Source organism: Durio zibethinus, chromosome 26, assembly GCF_047325235.1.
Source record: "Durio zibethinus cultivar Kanyao isolate XHJ-2024 chromosome 26, ASM4732523v1, whole genome shotgun sequence".
NCBI lineage: Eukaryota > Viridiplantae > Streptophyta > Magnoliopsida > Malvales > Malvaceae > Durio > Durio zibethinus.
Window position 1 is genome coordinate 7,161,839 of NC_143187.1, and position 24,197 is coordinate 7,186,035.

The 24,197-nt window shown below is 34.2% G+C and overlaps 5 protein-coding genes across 8 annotated transcripts; 2 read left to right on the forward strand and 3 right to left on the reverse strand.

The window, feature by feature from the left end:
• Window positions 1-1,770: 1,770 nt before the first annotated feature.
• LOC111274833 (putative ALA-interacting subunit 2) lies at window positions 1,771-6,803 on the reverse strand. Of its 4 annotated transcripts, none has more exons than XM_022859772.2 (9): window positions 6,540-6,803; window positions 5,806-5,919; window positions 4,923-4,984; window positions 4,706-4,780; window positions 4,470-4,586; window positions 3,549-3,619; window positions 2,953-3,250; window positions 2,391-2,680; window positions 1,771-2,178 (listed from the first exon to the last, which is right to left on the reverse strand). In XM_022859772.2, exons 2-9 carry the CDS (start codon window positions 5,846-5,848, stop codon window positions 2,124-2,126), a joined length of 1,011 nt encoding a protein of 336 aa, XP_022715507.2. In that variant the 5' UTR covers window positions 5,849-5,919; window positions 6,540-6,803; the 3' UTR covers window positions 1,771-2,123. The 4 variants fall into 4 exon arrangements, with proteins under 4 accessions (XP_022715507.2, XP_022715508.2, XP_089611322.1 ...); XM_022859773.2 differs by having other exon boundaries at window positions 2,376-2,680; XM_089755196.1 differs by lacking the exon at window positions 4,706-4,780 and having other exon boundaries at window positions 2,376-2,680.
• Window positions 6,804-7,090: 287 nt separating this feature from the next.
• LOC111274831 (pentatricopeptide repeat-containing protein At1g11290, chloroplastic-like) lies at window positions 7,091-10,507 on the forward strand. Its single transcript, XM_022859770.2, has 3 exons — window positions 7,091-9,292; window positions 9,388-9,698; window positions 10,224-10,507. The coding sequence occupies exon 1, from the start codon at window positions 7,166-7,168 to the stop codon at window positions 9,269-9,271; it is 2,106 nt and encodes a 701-aa protein (XP_022715505.2). The 5' UTR covers window positions 7,091-7,165; the 3' UTR covers window positions 9,272-9,292; window positions 9,388-9,698; window positions 10,224-10,507.
• Window positions 10,508-10,703: 196 nt separating this feature from the next.
• LOC111274832 (uncharacterized) lies at window positions 10,704-13,109 on the reverse strand. Its single transcript, XM_022859771.2, has 3 exons — window positions 12,386-13,109; window positions 11,440-11,731; window positions 10,704-11,022 (listed from the first exon to the last, which is right to left on the reverse strand). Exons 1-3 carry the CDS (start codon window positions 13,040-13,042, stop codon window positions 10,955-10,957), a joined length of 1,017 nt encoding a protein of 338 aa, XP_022715506.2. The 5' UTR covers window positions 13,043-13,109; the 3' UTR covers window positions 10,704-10,954.
• A 1,059-nt stretch (window positions 13,110-14,168) lies between these two features.
• LOC111274836 (uncharacterized) lies at window positions 14,169-16,142 on the forward strand. Its single transcript, XM_022859777.2, has 4 exons — window positions 14,169-14,385; window positions 15,189-15,301; window positions 15,568-15,655; window positions 15,854-16,142. Exons 1-3 carry the CDS (start codon window positions 14,304-14,306, stop codon window positions 15,646-15,648), a joined length of 276 nt encoding a protein of 91 aa, XP_022715512.1. The 5' UTR covers window positions 14,169-14,303; the 3' UTR covers window positions 15,649-15,655; window positions 15,854-16,142.
• A 636-nt stretch (window positions 16,143-16,778) lies between these two features.
• Window positions 16,779-22,343, reverse strand: LOC111274835 (endoplasmic reticulum oxidoreductin-1-like). The gene is made up of 10 exons (XM_022859776.2): window positions 21,751-22,343; window positions 21,096-21,224; window positions 20,275-20,533; window positions 19,905-20,015; window positions 19,146-19,264; window positions 18,916-19,020; window positions 18,542-18,744; window positions 18,078-18,201; window positions 17,138-17,320; window positions 16,779-16,989 (listed from the first exon to the last, which is right to left on the reverse strand). The coding sequence occupies exons 1-9, from the start codon at window positions 21,871-21,873 to the stop codon at window positions 17,138-17,140; spliced, it is 1,356 nt and encodes a 451-aa protein (XP_022715511.2). The 5' UTR covers window positions 21,874-22,343; the 3' UTR covers window positions 16,779-16,989.
• Between the last annotated feature and the right edge of the window lie 1,854 nt (window positions 22,344-24,197).

Genomic DNA, 24,197 nt, shown 5'->3' on the forward strand with positions numbered 1-24,197 from the left:
TTGGATTGATATAAAAAAACACGATTTACAAACTTGCAACATTCCAAAGAAAATTTACCCACCAAACACTATATACCCCATCTGAATCTCATACTCTCACAGATTACAATGCTATAAACTTATTGAACATTAATCTCGCATTGAATTTTTTGCTTGTCCGTTTCCATGCTTCTGATCATGAGCCCAAAACTCTTTATCTTTCAAGCCTTTGTTTGAAGATCATCCATACAGAGCCACTGTTTTCCAAATCCCTTTCAAGCAAAAACATTGGAAGGTTCATGCACAAAGAGACACATCTTCGTTTAGCAAGAAATAGAAAACGGTAGACAAGACCACGGGAAGAAAAAGGAAGACTTTCTTTGAAAAAACTGTATGATTTTCACACCCTTCTTCAAGAATGGTCTCTAGCCTTGGACAAGTTGAACATTTTCTTGGGGAAATGAGAGGGGAAGGTGCCACTGCACCCCAGTTTTGCTTGTATCCCACCTCTTTCATCATCTTTAAAACTGATGATAAAAGCTAATCAAGATTGGGTTTTTTGATGATGAGTTTTGGTGGTTAAAGGAGATTGTTAGGGGGGCTCTAGAGGGAGATATTGATATTCGAGGAATTGGCTGGGGAGTGTTTGAAGATCAAAGTAGCGTTTATATAGAGCGAGATTAAGAAGTGTTACAGTGCTTAAAATAAGGAAAGATCAAGGAAAGAGACTGGAAGTTGTTGGGCAATTCAGATTACAACAGACAAGAATATTTAAAGATGGAGGTTAACCCACGTGAGCGATGATCTGGGTTCTGACTTTGTCTTTTCTATTTTTTTTATTTATTTTTCATTTTACCTAACAGTTTTCTAATTTTCCAAACGACACGTAAAAGAAGTTCATATGCACTTCAAAAATGAAAACAGATTTTCATGGGATATAAATAGGATCTGTCTGACTACGATCCTATCTTTTAAGAAGATTTCGTTGGTCGAAGAAAATCTTCTAGATCATTTTATATGTCAATTGACGTTTATTGGGTAGTTTTTTTTTTCCCTTTCTTAAGGGTGCAATTTAGAATTAGTCCCTATGATAACAAGTTAACAACCATAAGCTTTCCCTTCTAATTCACTGGGGATTCAATGTCAATTTTTGTCAAACACCATTTTGTGGGTATGTTTCTATATTAAATTACTTTGAATAGGTTAGCTCTTACATCATCAGTTTGATCAAGACAAGAAATGGAAAGTTCCCCAAGGAAGAGGCAATTGGATGCCTTCCATAAGATTACTGGTCCATCCTTGTAAGGTTCAACAAACCAAATTTCAACCTATAATTTTATGGATAAGGATTAGGGAAGAAATAAATGAGACCCTGGGACGCAGAAATTTGCAACAAAATTATATGGTTAGAGTTCATGGACAGTGCCAACAGTGCCAAATAATTAGCAATGCTCTTAACCTTCATCAACCAATACAAATATGTTCGGTCCACAATTTCCCTAGCAAACATGACGAAAAGTCAGCAAATACGACTGGCTGCTGTTTTGAAGTTTCAACGCGTTTTTGACAGAAATTGAGAAAGCAGCCACTTGGAAGGCGCGGCTTCAGTCAGTGAAGATTGTTATTTTGCTTCAGCTCTTTCACTGATCTAAGTATTTGGGTACATCTATTTTTTTGGTTTTTTATTTTTTGAAATTTCATTTTCTCTTGGTGGGATAGAGGCACGTGCAGTGGACACTACGGCACGTGTCTACACATTGTGGTAGATTCTGGTCTCTTTCACAAGTTGGGTTTACTATATAAGAGAAGATAAGATAATAAATCAGAAAAACAAAAGCCAATCATGTTTTGCAGGGCCACTTGGACTGGAGACCTAACATCAGCCCTAATATGCAGAGAAAAGGGGTATTTATTAACATTATTGTATGCAACGTAAAGGAAAATTCAAAGAGTTTTTATCTGATATTGATTTGTCACGTATATCACTGGCCTGATAATGATTCCTTTGTCGAGCTATTAACATAAATAACCAGCTGACTGACACTGCATTTTTCTCTTGCCTTTGTTCCTAACTATTCATCCGAATTACAGTTTGAACTCACTGGCTTGAAGTTTAAATGTAAGATGGCAGTTCATCTCTTGAATCACCCTGAAAGGCTTTTCCTGTTCCATGGTAAATAACTCGGGTCCCCATAAGGCCTGCAAAAAGAAAGATTATGGCTAATTAACACATTATAAAAACAATGTGTCATACAACATTTTCAGAAACCTGAAAACAAGGGAATATCCAGGCAGAGAATATTGCAACTCTTAACATTTTGTAAATGAAACAGAATTCCAGATAATGGTAAGTCTATGGATGAAAGCATAGAGAATTCAAAATTGTTGTGTATTACCTCTTGAATTTTTACCTTCGAGATTTTAGATGTAGTAGCATGAAGACAATGGCAAGGATAAGAGAAGAAGAACCAACAAAGACACATGCAAGACCAAGGAAGTCATTCTTTCCCCCCAACCAGCTTGATGTTGAAAGAACAAGCTTCTTTTTACCGCCAAAACCGTAAGTGTTGTAGTTGTTCATTAGGTGGACTGCTACAACATCATCTGCATCCAAATCCTCTTCAATTCTCCCATACAATTTTCGGAAGCTAGGGAGAGCAGATGTACGCATCCATACAATAAGATCCTCCTGATCGCTTAGCTATAATGCATCCATTCACCGGTGCCCAAAATACAAAAAGCAAGAGAAACAAACCCAAAAGATTATTGCATGTCTCCAGCTTTAGCTGAATACATAACTAAAAATGAAAAGGCTGTATTGACATAATGAAAAGAAGAAAAGTGGTTATTTCAGGATATCTGCCAGTTGGTTACTTCGGAAACATATTTTGAGCATTGAATAAGTAATTTTTTGCTAGACAAAAGAATCAGAAAGACATTAGTAAAAAGTCTCTAGACAGAGCTAATACTTACAGGAATTCTTGGATTCAGCTTCCCACCACCAATCAAGGTTCCATTTTGGAAATTGAAAGGATATACAGTCTTGCCAAACTTGTGATCCCGGTCACTCTTCCAGGCAATGTTCTTCCTATTGACCTTGAGTTCTGCTCTCTCACGAATAAATGTAAATGTATCATTAAATAAACTCCATGCTATCAACCCACAAGGAACAATAGGTTGATTATTGTTGAACTCTACAGGTTGACAGGAACTTGTAGCAGGATACTTCCATCCATGTAAGAGTTGCCGATCACTTCTGCTTTTGACATACCTGGGAAATATTTAAACCAATGAAGTGCAAATTGAAGAAACACAGGATATTAAACCAAGAATTTTGGAATTTAGCTTAATTGTAAATAACAAATAAGTAAACTACTAAGGCAAAAGGAAAATAAATCATAAGCAGGGCCTCAAACATGAATAATTATTTTAAGGTCAATGGACTGCCAAAAGCAAAAGAAATGCAACAACCCCTTAATAGTTCATTTAAACAATTCAATGGCAATGGATCAATTTATTAATGTTGATCAAGCTAAAGCATTAGACTCATCAAGTGAAAGAGCCCGCACCGTCGATGGTTCTGATAATAATTATTGAGCTGATAGTAAATGTAAATTGGAGCTTTCATGTACTTGCTCACCTACAAAGAAGATATAGTCGCAAAATAAACAAATATGAAAAAGAAAAACAAAGGAACAAGCATTCAACATTGAATCAAAGTTTTCAACACAATCCTTAAAAGTATATAAACAAAGAAATGTTACCAAAACCAGTCACATGAAGTGTATTAACGAATGGTATTCTACTAAGAATAATGCACCCATACTAGAAGGGAGTAGCTGTTTCTCCCAGCATTCCATAAAATAAAATTCACTTACTAAGGATATGGTAAAAGGATAGAAAGAAATACTATCTACAGAAAAGTGCAGAAATGACCAGAAGTCAAACAGTTGGATACTTTAAAAGAAGGAAAAAGTAAAAGGAAAATGTTTTAAGCTTCCTCAAAAGTAAATTTAATTTCATAAGAAGGAAAGTTAATTTAATTCATGAACTATTTTGAGTTTGATAGACACAGCACAGCAGAGCAACAAGAAGTCAAGCTAGGAATAAAAAATGCTTTAAGGCTATATGTTAGTTCAATTACCCTTCAAAATTCCAATAAACTCCACTTCTATAGGTAACAAGAGGTTTTAGTTCATAGTAAATTTAAAAGCTTTGTGACAAGAATTTGTACTTTTCCAGAAAGAAAGAGACACTCAGTTGCTGACAGTCTCTACTGCAGTGTAATGCATTGTAATGACTGAGAAAGAAATAGTTGAAGATATAGCTTGGCATAGATTGAAATGCAAGACACTTTATGATAGCAACTCCAGGTGGTCGGGGGAATATACTGAAATGACCACACCAACTTAAAGGTATATTTGAACACTTGAAAAGGAAGCAAAAATTTTCACACTGAAGATATAGTTAATGCAGAAAGGAAGTATTACCTTCAAGGAAAGAGAACAATTCTTGGGAATTGAGTCGTCCTGGACATATGAAACTTTATCAATTCTAAATGGCTCAGGTACACATTCAGTATCATATCGTTCCACAATTTCAACAACCTACCAATCAAAGAAAAATGGTTATTCACATGTATGTTCTAAATATAAAAATGGATGCTTGAAAAAGAATTATAATAAATAGCCACATAAGATGAAAGAGCCATAGAATGGGCAATTACACTACGAGAAGCACGCAAAGTAACAAGGCCAACAGGAATGAAAATGAAACCCGTAAACAAAAATATTGTAATAACCTGCAGAAATGAAGATGACATCCATCAATAAAATTAGATAATAATCAGCATTAAAAGCAGCCAACATCCCAAACTGCAAGCTAAATACTAGCCAGAGATGAATGAAAATTTCAGGTATTAAAGAGTGTTGTCATGCTCTCACCCATGCTGGAGTAAGGACAGGTTTGCAAGCTGGAAGCCTTTGCTGAGTAAAGAGATAAAAAGCTGTAAAACAACCATAACAAGACCAACAAAATATTAATGAGGTAATGTTTATTTGCTCACCAGACTAAATAGCAAGTTGCAAACAGAAACCAAAAAAGAGTCCTAGATAACAAAATAAAATAGAAGATGATTCTAGACAGCTTTGCTACCACTTCAAAAATAAAGTACTTCCAATATATGGGGCCAAAGGTGCAATGAAAGGCAGACCCATCTACATATATGTATTTATGCTTGTCTACATATCATCCAATCATCTTATGTTAGCACAACAATCAATTCATTTCAATTTTATTAGTTTTAAGTTTAACCAAGATTAGTCCAACATATAACAGATAATTTTTTGCTTAATGGAGATTATTGAGAGCCAATTCAAAAAATACACCCTCATTCCACCTACTACTCTCACTGCCGCAACTCCCCAAGTAGAAAAGACTCAACACTACATGGTTGTATGCAAGGAAAGCAGTGCAAGTGCAGACACAGCCACAGCCACATGGATGAACAAATTTACTGACTTACTTTTGCATGAACACACCCAAAGACAAAATGCAAGTAGTAGACATATGTAAAGAACAAAGGACTTGTATTTTGTATCAGCTATGTTTGTTGTTTAAGTTTTCACATGTACATGGAGCTTGAGCTCATGAATCAAAGACTGGCAGGCATGTGTATTCATGACTCTGCATCTGTCTAGTTGGTAGTGTGTGAGGATCGGTGTATGAATTTAAATAAAACCATACGCAACAAATGTATGAAGTAAAAGGCTAAAAGCCTCAAAGACCAGAAAGAAAACAAGAGTTAAAATAGATAAAAAAAAAAACCTGTTTCCCTTTCTCTGTGTCTCTCTCTATCTGTATTCGTCATTTCTGAATCTCAGCAGCGATGTTCTACCACTCCACTAAATAGCGCAATCCTTTCAAGCAACCTCTGAGTTCCTATATGACAACACAATAATAAAAGCAATAAAGCACAACCCTTTACACAAGCCAAACCAGAAACAAAATCCTTATTTCTAGTTGTGCACTTTTACTTAAAAAATCAGTATTAAACCTCAACTATGATGGAAGATAATTCAACTACATTCTACATTTCATCATCTTCGTTATTCAGTTCACTTCTAACATTTCTCTGGACACATACCTTTTACAGTATTAATTCCCACATTCCATTTTCTTTCCTTTCTCAGTTTTCTTCCCTAATTACTAGGTTACAAAACCCCAAGTATAGCCCCAATTAAAATCAAATAGATATTAATCTTAGCTCCGAATCTAACATCTCTTGTTTTGCAATTTCCGAGCAACCAAATAAAGCATAAAGTTACAAATCGAAACCTATAATAATTTCACCAATCCTGAATCTAAAACCCTAGCGTAAAAGATAAAAAAATAATAGAGAAAAATCTGATTTGATAACCTTTATTCAGTATTTTTTTTATTTTTTGACATTAATGTGTTCATGATCTAAGTAATAAAAGATAAAAAAATAAAACTTGTTTTCACTTTCTTTTCTCTCCCATTTTATCGTTTAACCAAACAACGAATACGAAGAATCGTACCGAGAAAGTCGAACTTGCGTCGATCTCTAAAGCTCTGATCAGCTAAAAAGAACTGGAAAACGAGAGGAAAATCAAATTAAACGAAAAATGAAACAAAAAAAAAAGATAATTTCACCTAATGTGAAGAGAGATTTGAATATGGGTGGAAAGTTAGGGTTTTTTATTCGTTAATTGAAGCGGGAGTGAAAGATTGCTTTGGACAAGCAAATTGGAATCTTTTTGAACTGTAGAGGAAGGTTCAACTTACTAAAAATAAATTTTCATATTTTTTTAATTATTGATTTTGACATATCAAGAAATGAAATTAATTTTTTTTTGCTTAATTATCTTACCTTTGAATTTATTAAATTTAATAATTAAAAATATAAAATTTTTTAATTTTATATTGAAGTAAGTTAATCTTCCCATAGGCAAAGAGAAAAGCTGTTTTATATATTATACTTTTTTTCTTAAATTTTCCTTCTTTTGGTATTTTTCATATACTTTTTTCTCTATATTTATCAAACCAAATAATAAATAAATAAATAAATAAAGAAAATAAAAGAAAAAAATATTGGCGAGGAAAATTATAGTAGTAATTATAAATTACACAAAAGCAAAGCCATGGCCTCCAAAATCCATTTCCAATGCTTCCCGCTCAATGGTCAAGGCATTTTCTCAGCTCTCTCACCCACCAATTCCCACACTTTTCCGCCTTTCAAACAAGGCTTTTCAGCAGCACCTTCTCCTCTCTATTAAACCTATGCAAGAAACCACGCCATCTCCCACAAATCCATGCAAGGTTCATCCTCCATGGCCTCCACCAGAACCAAACTGTTTCCTCTCATCTCATTGATTCCTATGCCAACTTTGGCATGCTTAACCTCTGTTTGCAACTCTTTGATTCCATCACCAACCCAAGTTCACATCTTTACAACACAATTTTAAGAAATTTAGCGACTTTGGGCGAATATAAAAGGACCCTTTTGGTGTACAAGGACATGGTGCCAAAAAAATCCATTTTCCCTGATGAGAAGACTTACCCTTTTGTTCTAAGAGCTTGTTCTTGTTTGTTAGATGTTGAGTATGGAAAAATGGTTCATGGGCAGTTGGCAAAGTTGGGTTTTGATTCATTTGAGGTTGTGGGTAATGCTTTGTTGGAGTTCTACAGTGGCTTTAGTGGATTTGAGCAAAAGGTGGTTGATGAAAAACCTGTTAAGGATTTGGGTTATTGGAAAGGTTTGATTTTTGAGGCTTCTCAAAGTGGAAGTGTGGTCTCTATTATTAATTTGTTGGGGGCAAGTGTTGACTTAGGTTCATTGGGTGCAGGAAAAGCTCTTCATAGTTTGGTTCTAGTTAGTGATTTAAGTAACGATTTGTATGTGAATACTGCTTTGTTGTCAATGTATTCAAAACTAGGTAGTTTGAAAAGTGCAAGATTGTTATTTGAGAAGATGCCAGATAAGGATCTTGTTGTCTGGAATATAATGATTTCTGCTTATTATCAACATGGAAAACCCAAGGAATCACTTGAAAACTTGAGGTGCATGGCAACCTCTGGGTTTAGAGCTGATATGTTTACTGCTATTCCTGCTATTTCCTCGATTAGGCAGTTGAAATCTATCGAATGGGGCAAACAAATACATGCTCATGTGATGAGAAACGGTTCGGATTATCAAGTTTCGGTTCATAATTCTCTTATTGATATGTATTTTGAATGTGATTGTTTGATTTATGCGGAAAAGATTTTTGAAAGTCTAACAATAAAAACTGTGGTTTCATGGAGCTCAATGATCAAAGGATATGTAAACCATAATCAGAATCTTGATGCTCTTTCTCTTTTCTCCAGGATGAGAACAGATGGAGTTAAATCTGATTTCATAACAGTTATCAACATCTTGCCTGCATTCGTGAATATAGGGTCACTAGAACAAGTAAAATGCCTTCATGGATACTCATTGAAGTTTGGTCTGAATTTGCTGTCATCTGTTAATTCAGCACTTCTTATCAGTTATGCAAAATGCGGATGCATAGTTATGGCCAGAAAGCTTTTTGATGAAGAAAAAATTGATGGTAAGGATATCATAACATGGAACTCGATGATCAGTGCTCATGCTAAGCATGGGGACTGGTCACAATGTTGTGAGTTGTATAACCAGATGAAGCATTTGAATCTGAAACTGGATCAAGTTACCTTTCTTGGGCTACTGACTGCTTGTGTCAATTCGGGCCTTGTTAAAGAAGGTCGGGAATTTTTTAAGGAGATGAGGGAAGTGTATGGTTGCCAACCAAACCAAGAACACTATGCCTGCATGGTGGATTTACTAGGGCGTGCTGGACATATCAATGAAGCCAGAGAACTTGTTAAAGAAATGCCATTCAAACCAGATACTCGAGTGTGGGGCCCGTTGTTGAGTGCCTGTAAGCTGCACTCCGAGACCAAGTTTGCGGAGTCTGCTGCTGAGAAACTATTAACAATGGAACCAGAAAATGCTGGAAATTACGTTTTACTCTCAAACATATATGCGGCTGCAGGCAAGTGGGATAAATTTGCTAAAATGAGGAGACTTCTTAAAGAGAAAGGAGTAAAGAAAACCCCTGGCTGTAGCTGGCTACAAGTAAATGGACACGTACATGAGTTTCGTGTTGCTGATCAATCCCATCCAAAAGCAAATGATATATATGCTTTATTAGGAATCCTGGAGTTTTCAATCAAGGAGTTCAGAGATCACAGTGAAGGGGAAGTGTCTTAAATGCTCATTTCGTCCACCATGGTATTCATAATAGATTTTAGAAAGTGCTGATCACAAGTAATTAACTTTTATAATGTTGCATGAAAATCTTCACCGAAGATATTGCCACAAAACAGGTTAGAGCAAGGAAGAAAATGAAGCAGTAACAAGTTCAACTCATCAGCTGGCATTTTTTGGTGCATTTTGTTATGAGCCATCTAAGATAAGGATTTTTTCATTTGTAGTAAATTTTCTCCATGGTTTCTTATGGATTTCACTTCAATATGTAAGCCAACTTGAAATACTCAGGATATCCGTTGCTGTCATTGATGCTGCTTCAAATGTCAGACATATCTGGCAGCCTTTCATCATTTTCATAGGGGAACCTACAATGAGAAATTACATGCCTGAAGCTCTTCCCAAGTTCCTAGCATCATGTGCCTAGGAGGTGTGTTTTCTTTTAGAACTTCAGTGATAGCTTTTGGTATTGATTTATGGTTTTCATTCCTTTATAAGTACCTACTTTTCCAAAATTTTATTATGCTGCCTAAAATTGTGAGTATCCTACATGTAGAGGTCATTCAATGAGTTAGATCGATAGGGGATTGAATAGTGTACTAGTTTGGTTTCCATATTGAATAGTGGACTAGTTTGCTTTCCTTATTGAATAACTACAGGTTTAACCTGGCTGAATGGGGTGACCAGCTCCATTCTGAGAACAGCCGAGAGCCTGTATTTCATTGATAATTGGATTTTATTCATTTTGGGGTACAAAACAGTGTGCTTTGTACAATGGTAAATGGTTAATCTTAGATCTCTACTCCAAATACCACCAACAATTCACAAGGCATGTGTATTGTATCTAGGATTCTTGTGAAATTCTGCCCTTAAAACACTAGTTCAATGCTTTGAATCGCTGATGCTAGTTTCCCTGATTTTGTTATGTGCTGAGCTTTTCTTCTGTTTCGGTCAGAGTTGCTGATTGATTTTGGATGAGTACTTTGCTTTGGGCATGGTGTAGTAAGCAAGTATAAGATAAGAGGCGGCTTCTCTCTTCTATGTAACTTTCTGGGAAACATTGGATGCTTTTCCCCTTTGCATAAACAGCATTTCTATTCACATATGAATGAAACCAAATCATTGGAACGAGATCCATAGTGAGCTGATAGTGTTTATTGGAGATATTTGTAAGAGATGGCAATTCCCACATAAATGCCGCACTGTTTTGATTATATAGATGCTGTGGATTTGTTTTCATGATGATTTGATACCTAGAACAACCAAATATGGTTACTTTGTGTCGTTTCAGTTTTAAGACCAAATGCAAAATTTTGGGGACCGATATTGATTGTTCTTCACAGTCCACCCTAAAGATTCTCTCTCGCTACCCTTTTCCTCCAAGTGATTAGACTTTAACCTCCACTTCTTAAATTTGATTTCATATTCAATCATATGCATATAAATAATGGAAAATTTGCTTATAAGGTTTAGCTAAAATTAAAATGATACAACATAAGATTCAAAATCAATATGAACAGAATGATGAATTGTCAAAATTAATTCGTTGGATCAAAAAGGCCCAATACTGACAGGAGCTTTTCAGCAACCATGAGAGAGCTCTTAAACCCCTTCTGTGTGGTCAAGTTCACTTGCACAACTTGTCTTAAACCCCCTCTATGTGGTCAAGTTCACTTGCACAATTTGTTATACTTCTTCTGCCACATCCTCCTCTTCCTTAGGAGCACTATTCCCAATCTGTGGTCGTTTAGAAGCTGACAAAGAGAGATATACTGAATCATTGAATAGCAATTGCAATAAATAGTAAAGCAAGCAAGAGATTCAGAATAACCACAATTTTATATAATAATGTGAGAAAAAGTCAGATTATTGAACTCATTCATTATCATAATCTTCTATCATTGTCAACATAAACAAGTTACTATGAAGTAAAAGAACCACAAATACTGCATATATTTACACTCGAAATGCAGTTAATAGAACCCAGGAGGCAAATCACACCAAAATAAGTTCCCATAAGAATTTCAGATTAGATTATTCCATCATTTTCAACAGCACACAGATACAATTAGAATGGTTACATTGATGGCAATGAAAGATATAAGCAAGGCCATAATTTTACTAGACAGATGAAAAGATAAATAAGAATATAAGAGCAAGCAGATACTCACATTTGACAGATGATCCAGCAAGACAAGTCAGCCTGGACTTTGTATTAGCCTCAGCCAATGGTTTTGGCTTCCCCTTGATGGCCATGCGAACATCCCAAGCACGTATAAACCCATCAGATGATGCAGATGCCACTAAATATGGATCATCATCAACACCGCCATCTTTGGTCAGCACAACAATTCCTTTTACACGGGTAGAATGTGCATCCTCGATGCAATAAGCAACCTTACCACTGTTTGTGTCCCATGCTGTAATACTACGGCTCTCACCACCAGTATATAAAATTCCACTCTGGCAAAATCATAATATGCCTTTAGAATTCAAGTTATAAATAACCAAAGAACAATAAACATGCATCATGGAAGTATGGAACAAGCAGCACAAGAGAGAAATTTGCCAGAATCATAGATTAAGCAACACCAGCATCTTAGAAGTTCATCCACTATAACATTCTTCCTTTACGTGTGAATTCACTGAGCTTTGGAAAAATTCTGACATCTCAAAAAACAGCTCCTTTTTGAACTAAAACTATGCTCCATCAAAATCACGTTATTCAATCCTCTAAGACGCTACTAACATAATTTATTTGCCAATTAATATAAAGCAGTAGATTTGTACCAAAAAATGGTTCAGCTACAAGGTGAATGAATTGAGCTTGTAGCTTTTAACCTTTTACCTCTTCTTCTATCAACTTTTATGCAGAACACCATCAAAAAGTACTCAATTCAATCAACCAATAATAGAACACCTAAACACTACCAGCCCACCACCAAAATATTCAATTCCTAACACAATTGCATTTGTATATAACTCTCTAGACATTTTAAAGCAGTAAATTTTCTACCCAAAATTTATCCTTTTCCTCCATTTCCTCACCCATGAACCAACAATTGTAATAACTATATAAAAGGTTAGTTTTAAATTAAAATTAAAAAAAAAATTAACCTCTCCAGGAGCAGCACAAAGAACTCGTTTTTCATTCTCCAACTCAAACAACAACCTAGCATCTTCAGCCAAATGAACTCCAATTTTCTCCTCAGAAACCATAAAAAACCTCTCTCCACTGCCATCAAATTTAACGATCGTCGCTTCTTTTCCCAACCTACAACAAAAGCTCCTTTTCCCTCTCATCAAATTCGACATAGCCAAACACCCATCACGCGAAACACTCAAAGCAAGCTTCCCAGAAGGATGAACAGCCAAATCATTGATACCCTTTTTATGGGACCTGAAGGACTTGAGAAGAACAAAGGGTTCGGTGTCAAAGATGGAGATGGAGCCATCAGCAGAGGCCGAGATGAGGTTACGAGGGAAGGACAGGTTCGGAGGGGAGTAGAAGGAGAGGGAAGTGATGGAAGAGGAAAAGTGGTGAAGAGGACCAAGGGAAGCGGCGGAGGAGAGGTCGTAGATGTGGATGGTATCATCGGAGGAGCCGGATGCAGCGGCTGGACCGGCGGCGGCTACGGTGGTTATGGGGGCGATGTGGGACGGGTAGGAGAAGAGTTGGGTAAGAGCAAGGGATTGAGAAGAAGGGTCATGGGTTAAGGGTTTTAGTTTGAAACCCCAAATGAAACGTTCGTAGGAGCCTGCTATAAGGGACATGGCGGTGGCGTTGGGGATTTTGGATCGGAAGGAAGAGTGAGATGCAAGGGTTTATAGTTTGGGTTTAAGTATGTGTAATAGGGTAAAGTCAATTCTTTAAAATTATTTGAAAATTAATTAAAAAATACTATAATTGCTGTAACACAAAAAATAAATTTGCATTTAGTTAACAACAATAGTTGTTGCAAAAAAATAAATAAATAAAAAAGATAGTTTGTTAGTTATCACAGTAACAATTTTCATAAAGTCCTAAGTAGGTATCGTTAATTATCAAAACATCAAAACGTGAATACCTTTTTTATTGAATATAAAATATTAATATCAATAAATGATTGGGTGTAAGTTAAAATTTATTTTTTTCAATAAAAAAAATTTTAATTTAAATTTTATCGATGATTATTTATTAAAATTTTATCGCATATATAATTTATAATTATTTATTTTAAATTATCTAATATAATATATTTTTATTTAGACTTAAAATTTTATTTACCTCAAATTTTGCAAATCAAAGAATATAAAATATCAATTATTAATACAATCAAATATTTAATTTAATGATTAATGTATAATTTTTTATTTATTAAAAAATAATATTTGAATTATTTTCTAATGATTAGTCATTAAGTACGTATAATATATTTTTATTTAATAATTTCAACATGTTTATAAATTTATTTTTCATACTAAGTGGAACTTCAAACTTCATAAATAAAATTTAAAGAAGAACGATAGAGTTTAAAAGTTTTAGTATGAAATAATTTTTCATATTTATAATAAAAATGATATTATTTATTTGAATATTTAATTTTTCATTTATATTGATGACAAGGCGTAAGCAAAGGTGATTGGGGCATTGAGCTCTATATTATAATTTTTTGTGGTTAAAATATTTTTTTATTTTCTTTTCAATATTCTTTTTTTTTTTTAACATTCCAAACCTCTGTCGTAGTTATTTCCAGGCTCAAACAGGGACTAGACCAGAGCATGGAGTTGCAAAAAATGTGGACTTTGTTAAAGAGGCCGAAGCCGAAATTGAGAATCCAAAAACAAAAACCCAGTTCATCAGTTTTGGTTTCTTATTGTTCCATCAACTATGTAACAGAAAAAGCACTAAACAAAGTAAATAAATAGAAGCAAAGCTCTGAAACTATGTGGCATCTTCTGCATAGTAATAACAGAAGAAACCTTGGACTGGGTTAACTTTTTAAACTTCTTTTCTTCTGGGCAAACCAAAAAACCAATCTTCAAACACCAAGCTATGAGCCAAGAACGGAAACAGCCTTCTCCTGCTCCTGCTTCTCAGCCAGATCAGCCTCCTCCTCCATTCGATCCCAGTCGAAGTAACTTTTTTTCCCTGTTATTTTTGCTTTGTGGATTTTCTTTGTTTTTTCATTTAAGGGTTTTGATTCCTTTGGTTCATGTTTTCTGTTATGGGTTTACATTGTTAATTTGGGTTTTCTGTTGGTTAGTCGATTTGGATTAAAAGGAGTGATTTTTAATAGGTATTGCTTGGTTTTTAATTTTGAGAAAAGATATCGTGATGATTTTTTTTTTTTTTTTTGGTATCTGCTTTCTATGATGCTGTGTTGGTAGAGTTCTAAATTTTGGTTTCAAAGTGCTGAGTAATCGATTCTGAAGTGTGTTTATAGCAGTTTAGCTCTAATTATTTGTTGAAATTATCTCTTGGTGTACTGGTGCTATCTGGATTGGCTTAATTCTACTGCTTTAACCTAGGTATTAATCTGTTTGAGAAGTGACCTTAGTTTTATGCTAAGGACTGAGCCTTTTCAAGACTAGTGATTGATTAATTCTTTCAGCCAGTTGCTTCATGAAAAAAAAAAAAAAGGAAGCTAACATTGGTTTAAATTCATAAGCATTTATGCTAATTTTAAGCATTTCAATTACTTCAATTTCAATGGTTGAAAATAAAAGCTATTATGGTGTTGATGAGAGCAAGGGTTGTCGGTAAACATACCTTTAGTCAACCAGAGTGGTCGCTTTGTTAATGGGTTTAGGGTTATTTGGCTAGGGAGGATTTTAGTATTTCGTGATTATCCTTGATATAGGCTTTTAATGAATTTCTTCTATGAACCTTGACTCTCTGTGTTTCACTATCTCTCAAAAAATATATATGTTTATGCAGTGATTGGCATCATCAAGAGGAAGGCCTTAATAAAAGAGTTAGCTGCTGTATACCATGCAGAATGCCTTGCATACTGTCAAGAACTTCTGGAGCTTCAGAAAAAGTGGGACGAGGTATATCCTTTATGTACCTTTTGAGCAACACTTTCTTCTCATCAATTTTGATAAATATAGAGCAAAATTCATAACTTCTAAACATATGATTTTCTTCCACCTTACTACAATTAATTATTCTAGTTGCTTTTTGGTCTTTGGATCTCTAGGTTCAACTGTAGCATGCATTCCTCTTCCTTCATTCTATAATATGAGGATTTTCGTGGCTATATGTTTATAGTAATAGTAGTATTCCTCTATCATAATCATTTTCTCACTGTTTGCAGCCATTTATCGATGTTAAAAGTCCTGATGATTTGAAGAAAGAGAAAATGAGGCCCCCAAAACGACTAAAGAAGTCTCGCTAAGCAAATGGTAAGATTCGAACCTAATCTTATTATACACAATGTTATATCCGTTAACATTGTGCTTTTAGCTCTGCTGAATTTATAAATGCAAGTTCAAGATGCATCATGTTGCCCAATTGACAGTTTGTTGAGTTGTCAGCAATACCCATCCTCATTTTTCTTAAGTGGACAAATAGATTTACAATTTACGTATGCCTATTTGCAGATTATGTGATGGCCCTGGGATTTTATTACTTCCCTGCATCCACATAAGAAATATCTCTCTAGACGCCTGCATGAGCAAGCAGAGGCCAAAAACAACAGGGACCAATCAGGATTTCCAATTTTCATCAATGTTCTGTATTTTATGTAACATAAGGACGTCTTACTTCATTGTCTAAAACGCAATCACATTTATGGTGTCGGCACTTTGTATCACAGTCGATCTAATAGCATTCTTAACTGTCGATGTGCTTTCATCCAGAGTTGATAACAGGGTATTATCCACCGTCTTACATGGATTACTGCTTCAAAATTTGCTAACATGTGAGATCCAAATTGGAATTGCAGAGCATGTTTTTCTTGATGATTTGTTATAGTCTGCTTGAAAGCATAAGCTGATCTCAATGAAACGAGGAGGCTATCTTTCATTTCCCTTTTAAAATGAACAGAAAGTAAAAAGAAGGCTCATAACTCTAGAGCATCTATGTTCTACTCTATTCGATTATCATGTATAGAATTGGTTGAACCCAAGCATTCTGGGAATGGACGGACTCTGCTTTCATAGCCAAAAGGTAATAAAGGATTTACCTTTTTTCTTTTTTCTTTTATACATTTGAGAGAGAAGAGATGAAAGTTTATTCTTTGAATGATAAATACATGTACCATTCATGAAGCAAAATATAAGGGTGCAAAAACATCAACTTTCAAAACAGTGTTTATATTTGGTTTTTAGAAAAGGGTTTATTTCCTTATAAACTCGGTTCATAAATCATAATCTGTAATACAGTTTCCGAGATCTAGCTTGTGTAAAATTACAGACAATTAACTTTCACACATCATACTTGTGAAGACTACTCAATGCACTGAATTTTACCTTCTAGTAAAAAATCTTAAAATAAACGAAGATAATCACAATAGACAAATTATGATGACCTCGAAACCAGTTGCTCAGGATAATTTCAATTTCTCTGTTATAGTACTTTTCTAGTTTTGTTTGCATGAGATTTCAAAATCTGCAAATATAGCAAAACAGTTCATTGTACACTTTCTACGCTTATATTTCTCCAACACACTAATCTATCTTTCGAACGGAATATGTGGATTTTTGCAGTTGAATTGCCATACTCTTGTTATCATCACCTGCAAAGCAGCACAAACGCATGCCGCAAGGCAAAATCAAAATCCAGGACGTCAATAACTTGGACATTACAGACATTACAGACATGTAGTAAGGCAAAACCCGTTGCACAGACCAGGACGTCAAAAAAAGTTTGTCTTACGGTCTTACCTATATCTTAACAATTGATGCCCATATCCTTTGCACTACGCTATTCAGCCTAGTAGGAGAAGATATCTTTCCTTCAATGAGTTTTTCAGCTGCCGGGCCCATTTCATGGACAAATTTTACAGACTCCGATAGTCGATTGAGTAGATTCATCAGGGCAATCACTTCATTCCGTTGCAATTGCAACTAAGGGTCAAGAAAATGAACAACAGTGTGAATGAAAACTTCTATACCCATGAAAAGAAGAAATAACATGTACTTTGGACAAATAAACTTACAACTAGTTGCCAACGGAAACCTAGATATATTCCACAATATGATGATAAAAGCACCAGCTTCATAGAGATAACTTAAAAAATGATCTTTGTAGGGATCAAAACCATTTTCCATGTTCAAACAATGGCATTCGCATAGGCCATTTTATTGAAAATATATACATAAATTGTGCACAATAAACAAGATGGAAAACATATCAACCACAACGGTGAACCCAAAATAGCATTCATTCCTGCGACAAATTTAACCAGTTCCAATTGAACTGGTAGATTGAACTAGCCATGTATATACCAACTTTGAGAAGCTCATAGCTACTATTTGTCCTGGACTCATCAAGTTCAAAGCAATATGAAAATATTTTAGTGTGTATATTCAAATAGATGATTCTCAACAAAGGAATTTTGCGTTATTGCACAATTAGCAAAACAACAGAAAATGAAGTTACTTTAGATGTTTCTAGGACTTCACCGCACATGTTATATATGATACCATATTGTACGTCAGAATCCCTGGAATTTCATAGACTTAAAAAGCATTTCGTATAAGCAAAAATTCTAGCTACTAAAGTTGGAAAAGGATCCTTGATAATAAAGCAACTTTGAATGTTTGATCATCCAATAGAAAGAAATTAGAGCTGAAAATTGAAAGTCAAAAGTAGGATACTTACTGTCTGACCCGAGTGATCCTCTCCATTAACAGAGAACAGAATCTTCAATGCAGTTCCAAGACCAAGAACCTGAAGCTTTCCCCAAAGTCGACATTTCTCACACCCTACACAGTCCATCAAGGCACTGCAAAACCAATGACAATTGTTACACCATTGCAATAAGCCTCTTAAATTAGTGGCACAGATATCAAAGGTCAAAAATCAAAGAGAAAGAAGAAACAGTTAGTTAAAGCTTCTCTGCTAGTGAGCTTACTAAGAACCTAGAGAGAAGGTGAAAACACAATTTCATAGTTCATTTTCTCTTGAGAAAGTCGAGTTTTGAATGAATTCAGACTTGTCTTAATGTGCCAACACAAATTTGTTTTAAGTAAATATGGTTTCTCGTTTATATGTTAAATAATGTAATGCAGAAATAAGAAACTGCAGCTTTTAACAAGCATTGCCAAAGAGGAAATTAGAGAAACCTGATATTTTTGAATTGTGCTTGTATTTTTTGTTTCAGCTCAGGTCCTTTTTGTCCTTTCCACAATTTAGCTTCATCAAATGGAAGCGGGCATGCAGCTTGCAATTTTGGATTATAAAGTAGCTGTCTCATCAGGGACTGCGTTTTTAGGTCCTCAGTTGGATTACCAGTATCATATTCAGCTTGTTCCAAGTAATCAGCTGCCTGAAATGCATCAAGCAAGTTCTAGTAAAACAACACCAGAATAAATAAATACTTGACAAGTAAATATAGATTTATCAAGTACTTGGTCCACATGTATTTTTGTTTTTGCCTACTTTTATGCTAGGCTCTTTAAGTACACAAACAGATTCATTATGTACTCTTGCTACTCACCTTTGTCACAGCTCGAAGGACAAAGAGGAAAGTGAAGTACAAGTTTTCAACACGATTTGGATATCTTAAAACCCGATCATACATTAATTTGAGATTATGGCCCCACTGATAAGGAAAATAAAAATAAAGAAACAATGTTAGATCTTTGTAACATTATTGTGCACCTATTAATCAAGTTTATAAATGAGCAAAAGACAAGTATTGAGTTACAAGAAATTGAGAATTTATACCAAGTTTGTGGTTTCATCAAGTAGATAATCAGAAGCTATGTGGATCGAAATAGATGAGTGAAGACCAGAAATTAATTTGTACAATATTTTTTCTTCTTGGCATAACTCTTCAGCTGGATCTGCATATCAGAGTAAAAATAAATAAAAATTTTTTGTGACAAAAAAGGGAACTCATCAGAATATTCCTATCTTCCAGTAAGGACAATTGTAACTAAGCGGACTCAAAGAACAACAAGCGTGCCTACCACGGTAATTAATAAGTTCTCAAAATAGAAATAGAATCAATTTAAATTCTGTTCATTGGAGGTTCATTACCAGGCATTAGAAAACCCAGTACATAAGTGAGTGTGCAAGTGTGTACAAGAGAGAGAGAGAGACAGAGAGAGAGAGACAGAGAAGAGACAGAGAATAGGAAGATTTAAGTCAAAAGCCTGAAACACTTGTATCATCGGCTAAACTTGGTTCCAAAAATATCAACATTAATAAAGATTTTATGTAGCAAGTTCTGATCAGGAGAAGAAAACTCTGTACAAGCTCCATAAGCCGCAAGGTTAATGAACATGTCATAAGGTAGAATCTAGCACACAAGGAAAGAATGCAGCACAACAATAAAAAAAAAAAAAGGAATATTCGACACGTTTAGTTATTACTCCTAAATCAATTGCTATGAAGATAAGGGCATAATGCCTCTAAACATACAAAAAATGCTTAGGCATCCTTCATTCACACACGCATGTAAAAGGAGTAGTGAGAACTCACATTTGGGACAGTTCTCTGAGTAGACAGCATCCCATATCCTTCTAGCTGATGGACCGGTGTAGCCAGTGTAGCGCTCGGGGTTCAGCTGAAGATTCACATATGTCATCTCAGCTGCAAAATGAAATTGTAAAATAATTTGCAGGATCATTTTTTTGGAATATTAATGTTTAAAACACCACCGCTCTCACTGCAAGTCTTATCATAACTAGCGTTGCCAAGAAAGCAACACTGAATCTTAACTTATTGCAAAGAACTCTAATTATCATTCGGAAGGACATAAGCACTGAGCTTGAGAGCATCTAATACATAAAAACAGGTCAAAAATAAAACTGAAGTATGTCAGAACTGCCAAGAACAAATTCAGACTCACAATTATCTGTCTCATCATCATAAGTCCAGGGGTTATCTGTTTCCGTCCACCCTCTAAAAGCTTTACTATCTAGCGTGCGGTCAACAGCAGCCTGAGGCTTTCCTTCTTGGCACTTAAAGTCATCTGATGGAAGGCCACGATGGTAGGGCTTCTTAAATGATTCAGGGAATTCACTTTCTGGACATTCACAAACACTACAATCCCGCAAACGGCACATACCATCATCAGGCCAAAATGGACAGTTACACCACAATTTGACCTGCCCAAGACAATAGAAAAATCTAGGCTTCAAAGAAAATCAGGTGGGGACCTAAAATAGAGCATGAATTTCAAATACAGCATATGAAATAACCTTGTCGTGCTAAGATACATTAAAATAAAAGGTTTTAAATGAGAACATATTCTTATGCCCTAAGTTTGTCCCACATAAGCATCATAATAACTAGACTTCTCAACAACTTAAACTAGTGTGACATTTTTCATTCCATGCATAAATCTTCGAAATGCTTCCTTTTCACTCTATAAGTAATGCAAGTATGAGTATTGCATTAAAAATATACTGGATAAATGGAAATGGAGCTCTAAATGCATAGACAGAATATATAATTACTGAACGGTAGGCTATGGCTGCTAAACTGGCTATTTGCCGTACCACTTATCTGGTAATCCCCCAAATTATCTGTAATAATAACCATTAATATTGGAAACTGGAAAACTTTCCAGTTCCCACATCAACATTGTGAAAATTATCTCCAAAATAATAAAATAAGACATTCACATGATAATTCCATCGTAAAATGGGCATTGGGCAATAACCTAACCTTGAAGTACCGAAAAAATGGAGTTTTAACGAGTTCCTGAAGCGATGGATGTAATACTTCCACATTAAGATGGTCTACAGTCTCATAATCACAACAACAATCCTCTACGATCCCGCTATACCTGTGTTCCTGCACAAATTCAAGAAAAAAGTCATTGCTATACAAACAAAAAGTCAACCATTTCATCATTCAACCTAAAAAAGAAAAAGAGGGGTTCAACAAAAGCACAAATGACAACACTTTTCAATGTATTCATATAAAAGCTGCTAAGAAGTTCATAAGTCGAAAAGTAGGATCACCAGCATACATAAATGTGAAACAGGGTACTTGATTTTGGCATCAATTGAACACAGAAAGTAAAAAAAAAATTCTTTCTCTTCATTTCATTTTAAGTTTCCATCATTTTCTTAGTGCCCAAACAAAACGAGACAAACCGCATCACCTTTTAACAAATTCATCTAAACACTAACAAGAAATTTACAAACCAAAGGATAGGATCACAATAATACAGAAATGGGTAGTTGAATTTCGCGCCAATTGGACAAAAAACAAAGTAAAAAAAGATTTCTTTTTTCATATCATTCCAACGATGCCTTCCATTTTTCTGAAGTCCCCTAAAAATAGCGAAACAGTAAAAAGAGAGAGGAAGTGAAACCTGAGAACAATGACAAGACTTGTTGGTATGCCCAAACAGAGAGATCTTTGGTGTACTCCTTGAAGCCAAAGCAATAGCAAGAACAATTGTAATGAAAGCCCCGATCACCCATCTCCACCTCATTTTCTCACTCTTCTTGCTCTTCTTTACCTCTGATTCCACCACCTACCACCTTCTCAACAAAATACAAAAAAAAAAAAAAAACCCAGATTGGTAAAACCCTGAAAAACCTTGTTTGTGTCCTGCAATGAAAACAAAACAAGAGCAAGTTCGGAACAGACAGCACTTTTCCAGAATAGAATCGTAAAGGGTGATGAATTACTGGGCTTTTTCTGTTGTGATATTTAAAGAGAAGATTTTGGTGTTGAAAATGGTTGAAAATCTTGAATTTGAAAAGGGGATCAAGAAGCCGATGAAGACGGTGTAAAAAATTGTGGGCGTTTAGTCTCTTTATTGATGGTTTTTATTTTCTGTCTCCTCTTTACGGTTTCAAACCATGGGCAACATTCAGAAAATCAATGGGGGAGATGTTCGGTGATCGAGGGTGCACCGAAACATATGACGTCGACAATTAAAATAGGTGGAACACGAACAGGAACCTTCGATTGGAAAGAATTGGTTTTTGACCGCTTTTCTTGACAATCTACGTTATTTTTGGCCAAAATGACGGGTGACTCGTCGTTGACCATATTTCATTAACCAAAAAAAAAAGAGAAATGTAGTACTTAAAAATTATTAATTAATGAATAAACATGCAATAATCAAAATAAACTCGAACCATACCCATGCTATGTAACGGGATTTATAATTATTATGATAACAATTTTTATTTAATTATTATTTTTTAAAATAATAATTTATATAATTTTCGTTAATCATATAATAAATGTGTCTTTTTAAAAGTTAATTAAAAGCAAAGAAATCAGTATAATATACAATCTACTAGGATGAGAGATAAGTCATATATTTATAATAAAAATGTTAATTAATATATTTATAATAGTTGAAATTACTTTATGATAGGAACCTTTGGAGGTTATTTTCGATATACTTTAAATATAAATAAATAAATATAAACATAAAAATTGGAAGCAATAGTGAACTGGGCTACGGCCTTTGGACTATAAGACTGAATCTGCTTAATATTTGGTGTTGGGTTAAGATTTGACCTAATCATCTTTGGGCTAAGATTGATTGGACTGAGCAAAGATCAACTACTATTAATGGCATTTTGTTGTATTATCAAAGTTAAAATTTGTAAACAAATTGTTTGTTTTGACCATGCTCATTCCATTATAGATTTTTTTTTTTCATTCTCAAGAGATAAAAGAAAAAGTAACCTAAAGAACTAAGGGAATGTAATTATTTTCTTGATAATCATATGTATTAGGTAATTTTTTTAATATTATTATTTTATTCATTTTGATAAAATTTTTAAATTTTAAAAGCGATATTAAAAGATTGTTTTATTTTTATAATATTATTTTTTATCTTTTAATACATCTTAAAAGAGTATGTGATAACCTTTTAATTTTTTTAGAGCTTGAAATTTTCACAAAAAATGTAAAAGTTTTTTTTATTCACTTTGTGATTAAATATGTGTTTGATTAAAATGTGACATTCAAATTTAGAGGTTGAATTTCAACACTTACAATTATTCTTTTATTTTCAAACTATGATTTTTTATATAAAAAAATGTGTTTTATTTACCATTAAGATTCACGTTCTTATGAGTCGATTTGAGTTCAAACACTATGGTTTTTTGGGGCAAAACTTGCATAAAATTTTTTAAGTAAAATTTATAAAATTCCTTCTTAAAAATGATATAATATCAGTTTTAATGAAAAATTTAAATTGATAAATTGATAGAGTTTAATGTGAAGATTAATAATATATAAAAAAAATTATTAAAAATATTATTTATAATTCAAATTTGATCAATGCTTATTAATAGTAAAAATTTTGTCAATATTTTTACTAAAAATAATTATCAAATATATATATATATCAAAATATGCACATTTAATCTATGTAATGAGATATTTTAATTTATTAATTTTAATTTTCGACTTTAACTTTTATTTAATCATTCCTAGTAGAAATTTTCTCGAACTTCATATAAAGAATTTCATTTAAGTTTACCGATGGTCTCCTTTAGTGCTAATAATGAATGCAAATAATAATGCTTTTCTGAGTTGCATGTTTTCCCTTAACCTGGGTAAGTCCGAGACTTGAAACAACCTATTTGCCTGGGAATTTTCACACACACACACGCGCACAAAAAGTTATTTTATTTGAACCACCACCTGGGGCATGAAGATGTATGCATTTTCTCCATATTTGACATTAAGGACAGGACCTCATATAATAAGGGAAATTTTGTAACAAACTCATATGGAATTCAGATAAAGAGACCAGAGAAATTTCTTGGGCTCTAATCATCCGCT

What these genes read in the sequence shown, in the direction of transcription:
- LOC111274832 (XM_022859771.2), bottom strand. Translation starts at nt 13,042, where the DNA reads ATGTCCCTTATAGCAGGCTCCTACGAACGTTTCATTTGGGGTTTCAAA. An exon ending in TTTGTGCTGCTCCTGGAGAG is followed by an intron (nt 11,732 to 12,385) that starts GTTAATTTTTTT and finishes TGATTTTGCCAG; the next exon opens with AGTGGAATTTTATATACTGG. An exon ending in TGCTGGATCATCTGTCAAAT is followed by an intron (nt 11,023 to 11,439) that starts GTGAGTATCTGC and finishes TCTCTTTGTCAG; the next exon opens with CTTCTAAACGACCACAGATT.
- LOC111274833 (XM_022859772.2), bottom strand. Translation starts at nt 5,848, where the DNA reads ATGACGAATACAGATAGAGAGAGACACAGAGAAAGGGAAACAG. An exon ending in ACACAGAGAAAGGGAAACAG is followed by an intron (nt 4,985 to 5,805) that starts GTTTTTTTTTTT and finishes GTTGTTTTACAG; the next exon opens with CTTTTTATCTCTTTACTCAG. An exon ending in ATTGTTCTCTTTCCTTGAAG is followed by an intron (nt 3,620 to 4,469) that starts GTAATACTTCCT and finishes TCTTCTTTGTAG; the next exon opens with GTGAGCAAGTACATGAAAGC.
- LOC111274836 (XM_022859777.2), top strand. Translation starts at nt 14,304, where the DNA reads ATGAGCCAAGAACGGAAACAGCCTTCTCCTGCTCCTGCTTCTCAGCCA. An exon ending in TCCATTCGATCCCAGTCGAA is followed by an intron (nt 14,386 to 15,188) that starts GTAACTTTTTTT and finishes ATGTTTATGCAG; the next exon opens with TGATTGGCATCATCAAGAGG. An exon ending in TTCAGAAAAAGTGGGACGAG is followed by an intron (nt 15,302 to 15,567) that starts GTATATCCTTTA and finishes CACTGTTTGCAG; the next exon opens with CCATTTATCGATGTTAAAAG.
- LOC111274835 (XM_022859776.2), bottom strand. Translation starts at nt 21,873, where the DNA reads ATGAGGTGGAGATGGGTGATCGGGGCTTTCATTACAATTGTTCTTGCT. An exon ending in AGTCTTGTCATTGTTCTCAG is followed by an intron (nt 21,225 to 21,750) that starts GTTTCACTTCCT and finishes GAATTTGTGCAG; the next exon opens with GAACACAGGTATAGCGGGAT. An exon ending in AGGATCACTCGGGTCAGACA is followed by an intron (nt 17,321 to 18,077) that starts GTAAGTATCCTA and finishes CTTGACCCTTAG; the next exon opens with TTGCAATTGCAACGGAATGA.
- LOC111274831 (XM_022859770.2), top strand. Translation starts at nt 7,166, where the DNA reads ATGCTTCCCGCTCAATGGTCAAGGCATTTTCTCAGCTCTCTCACCCAC.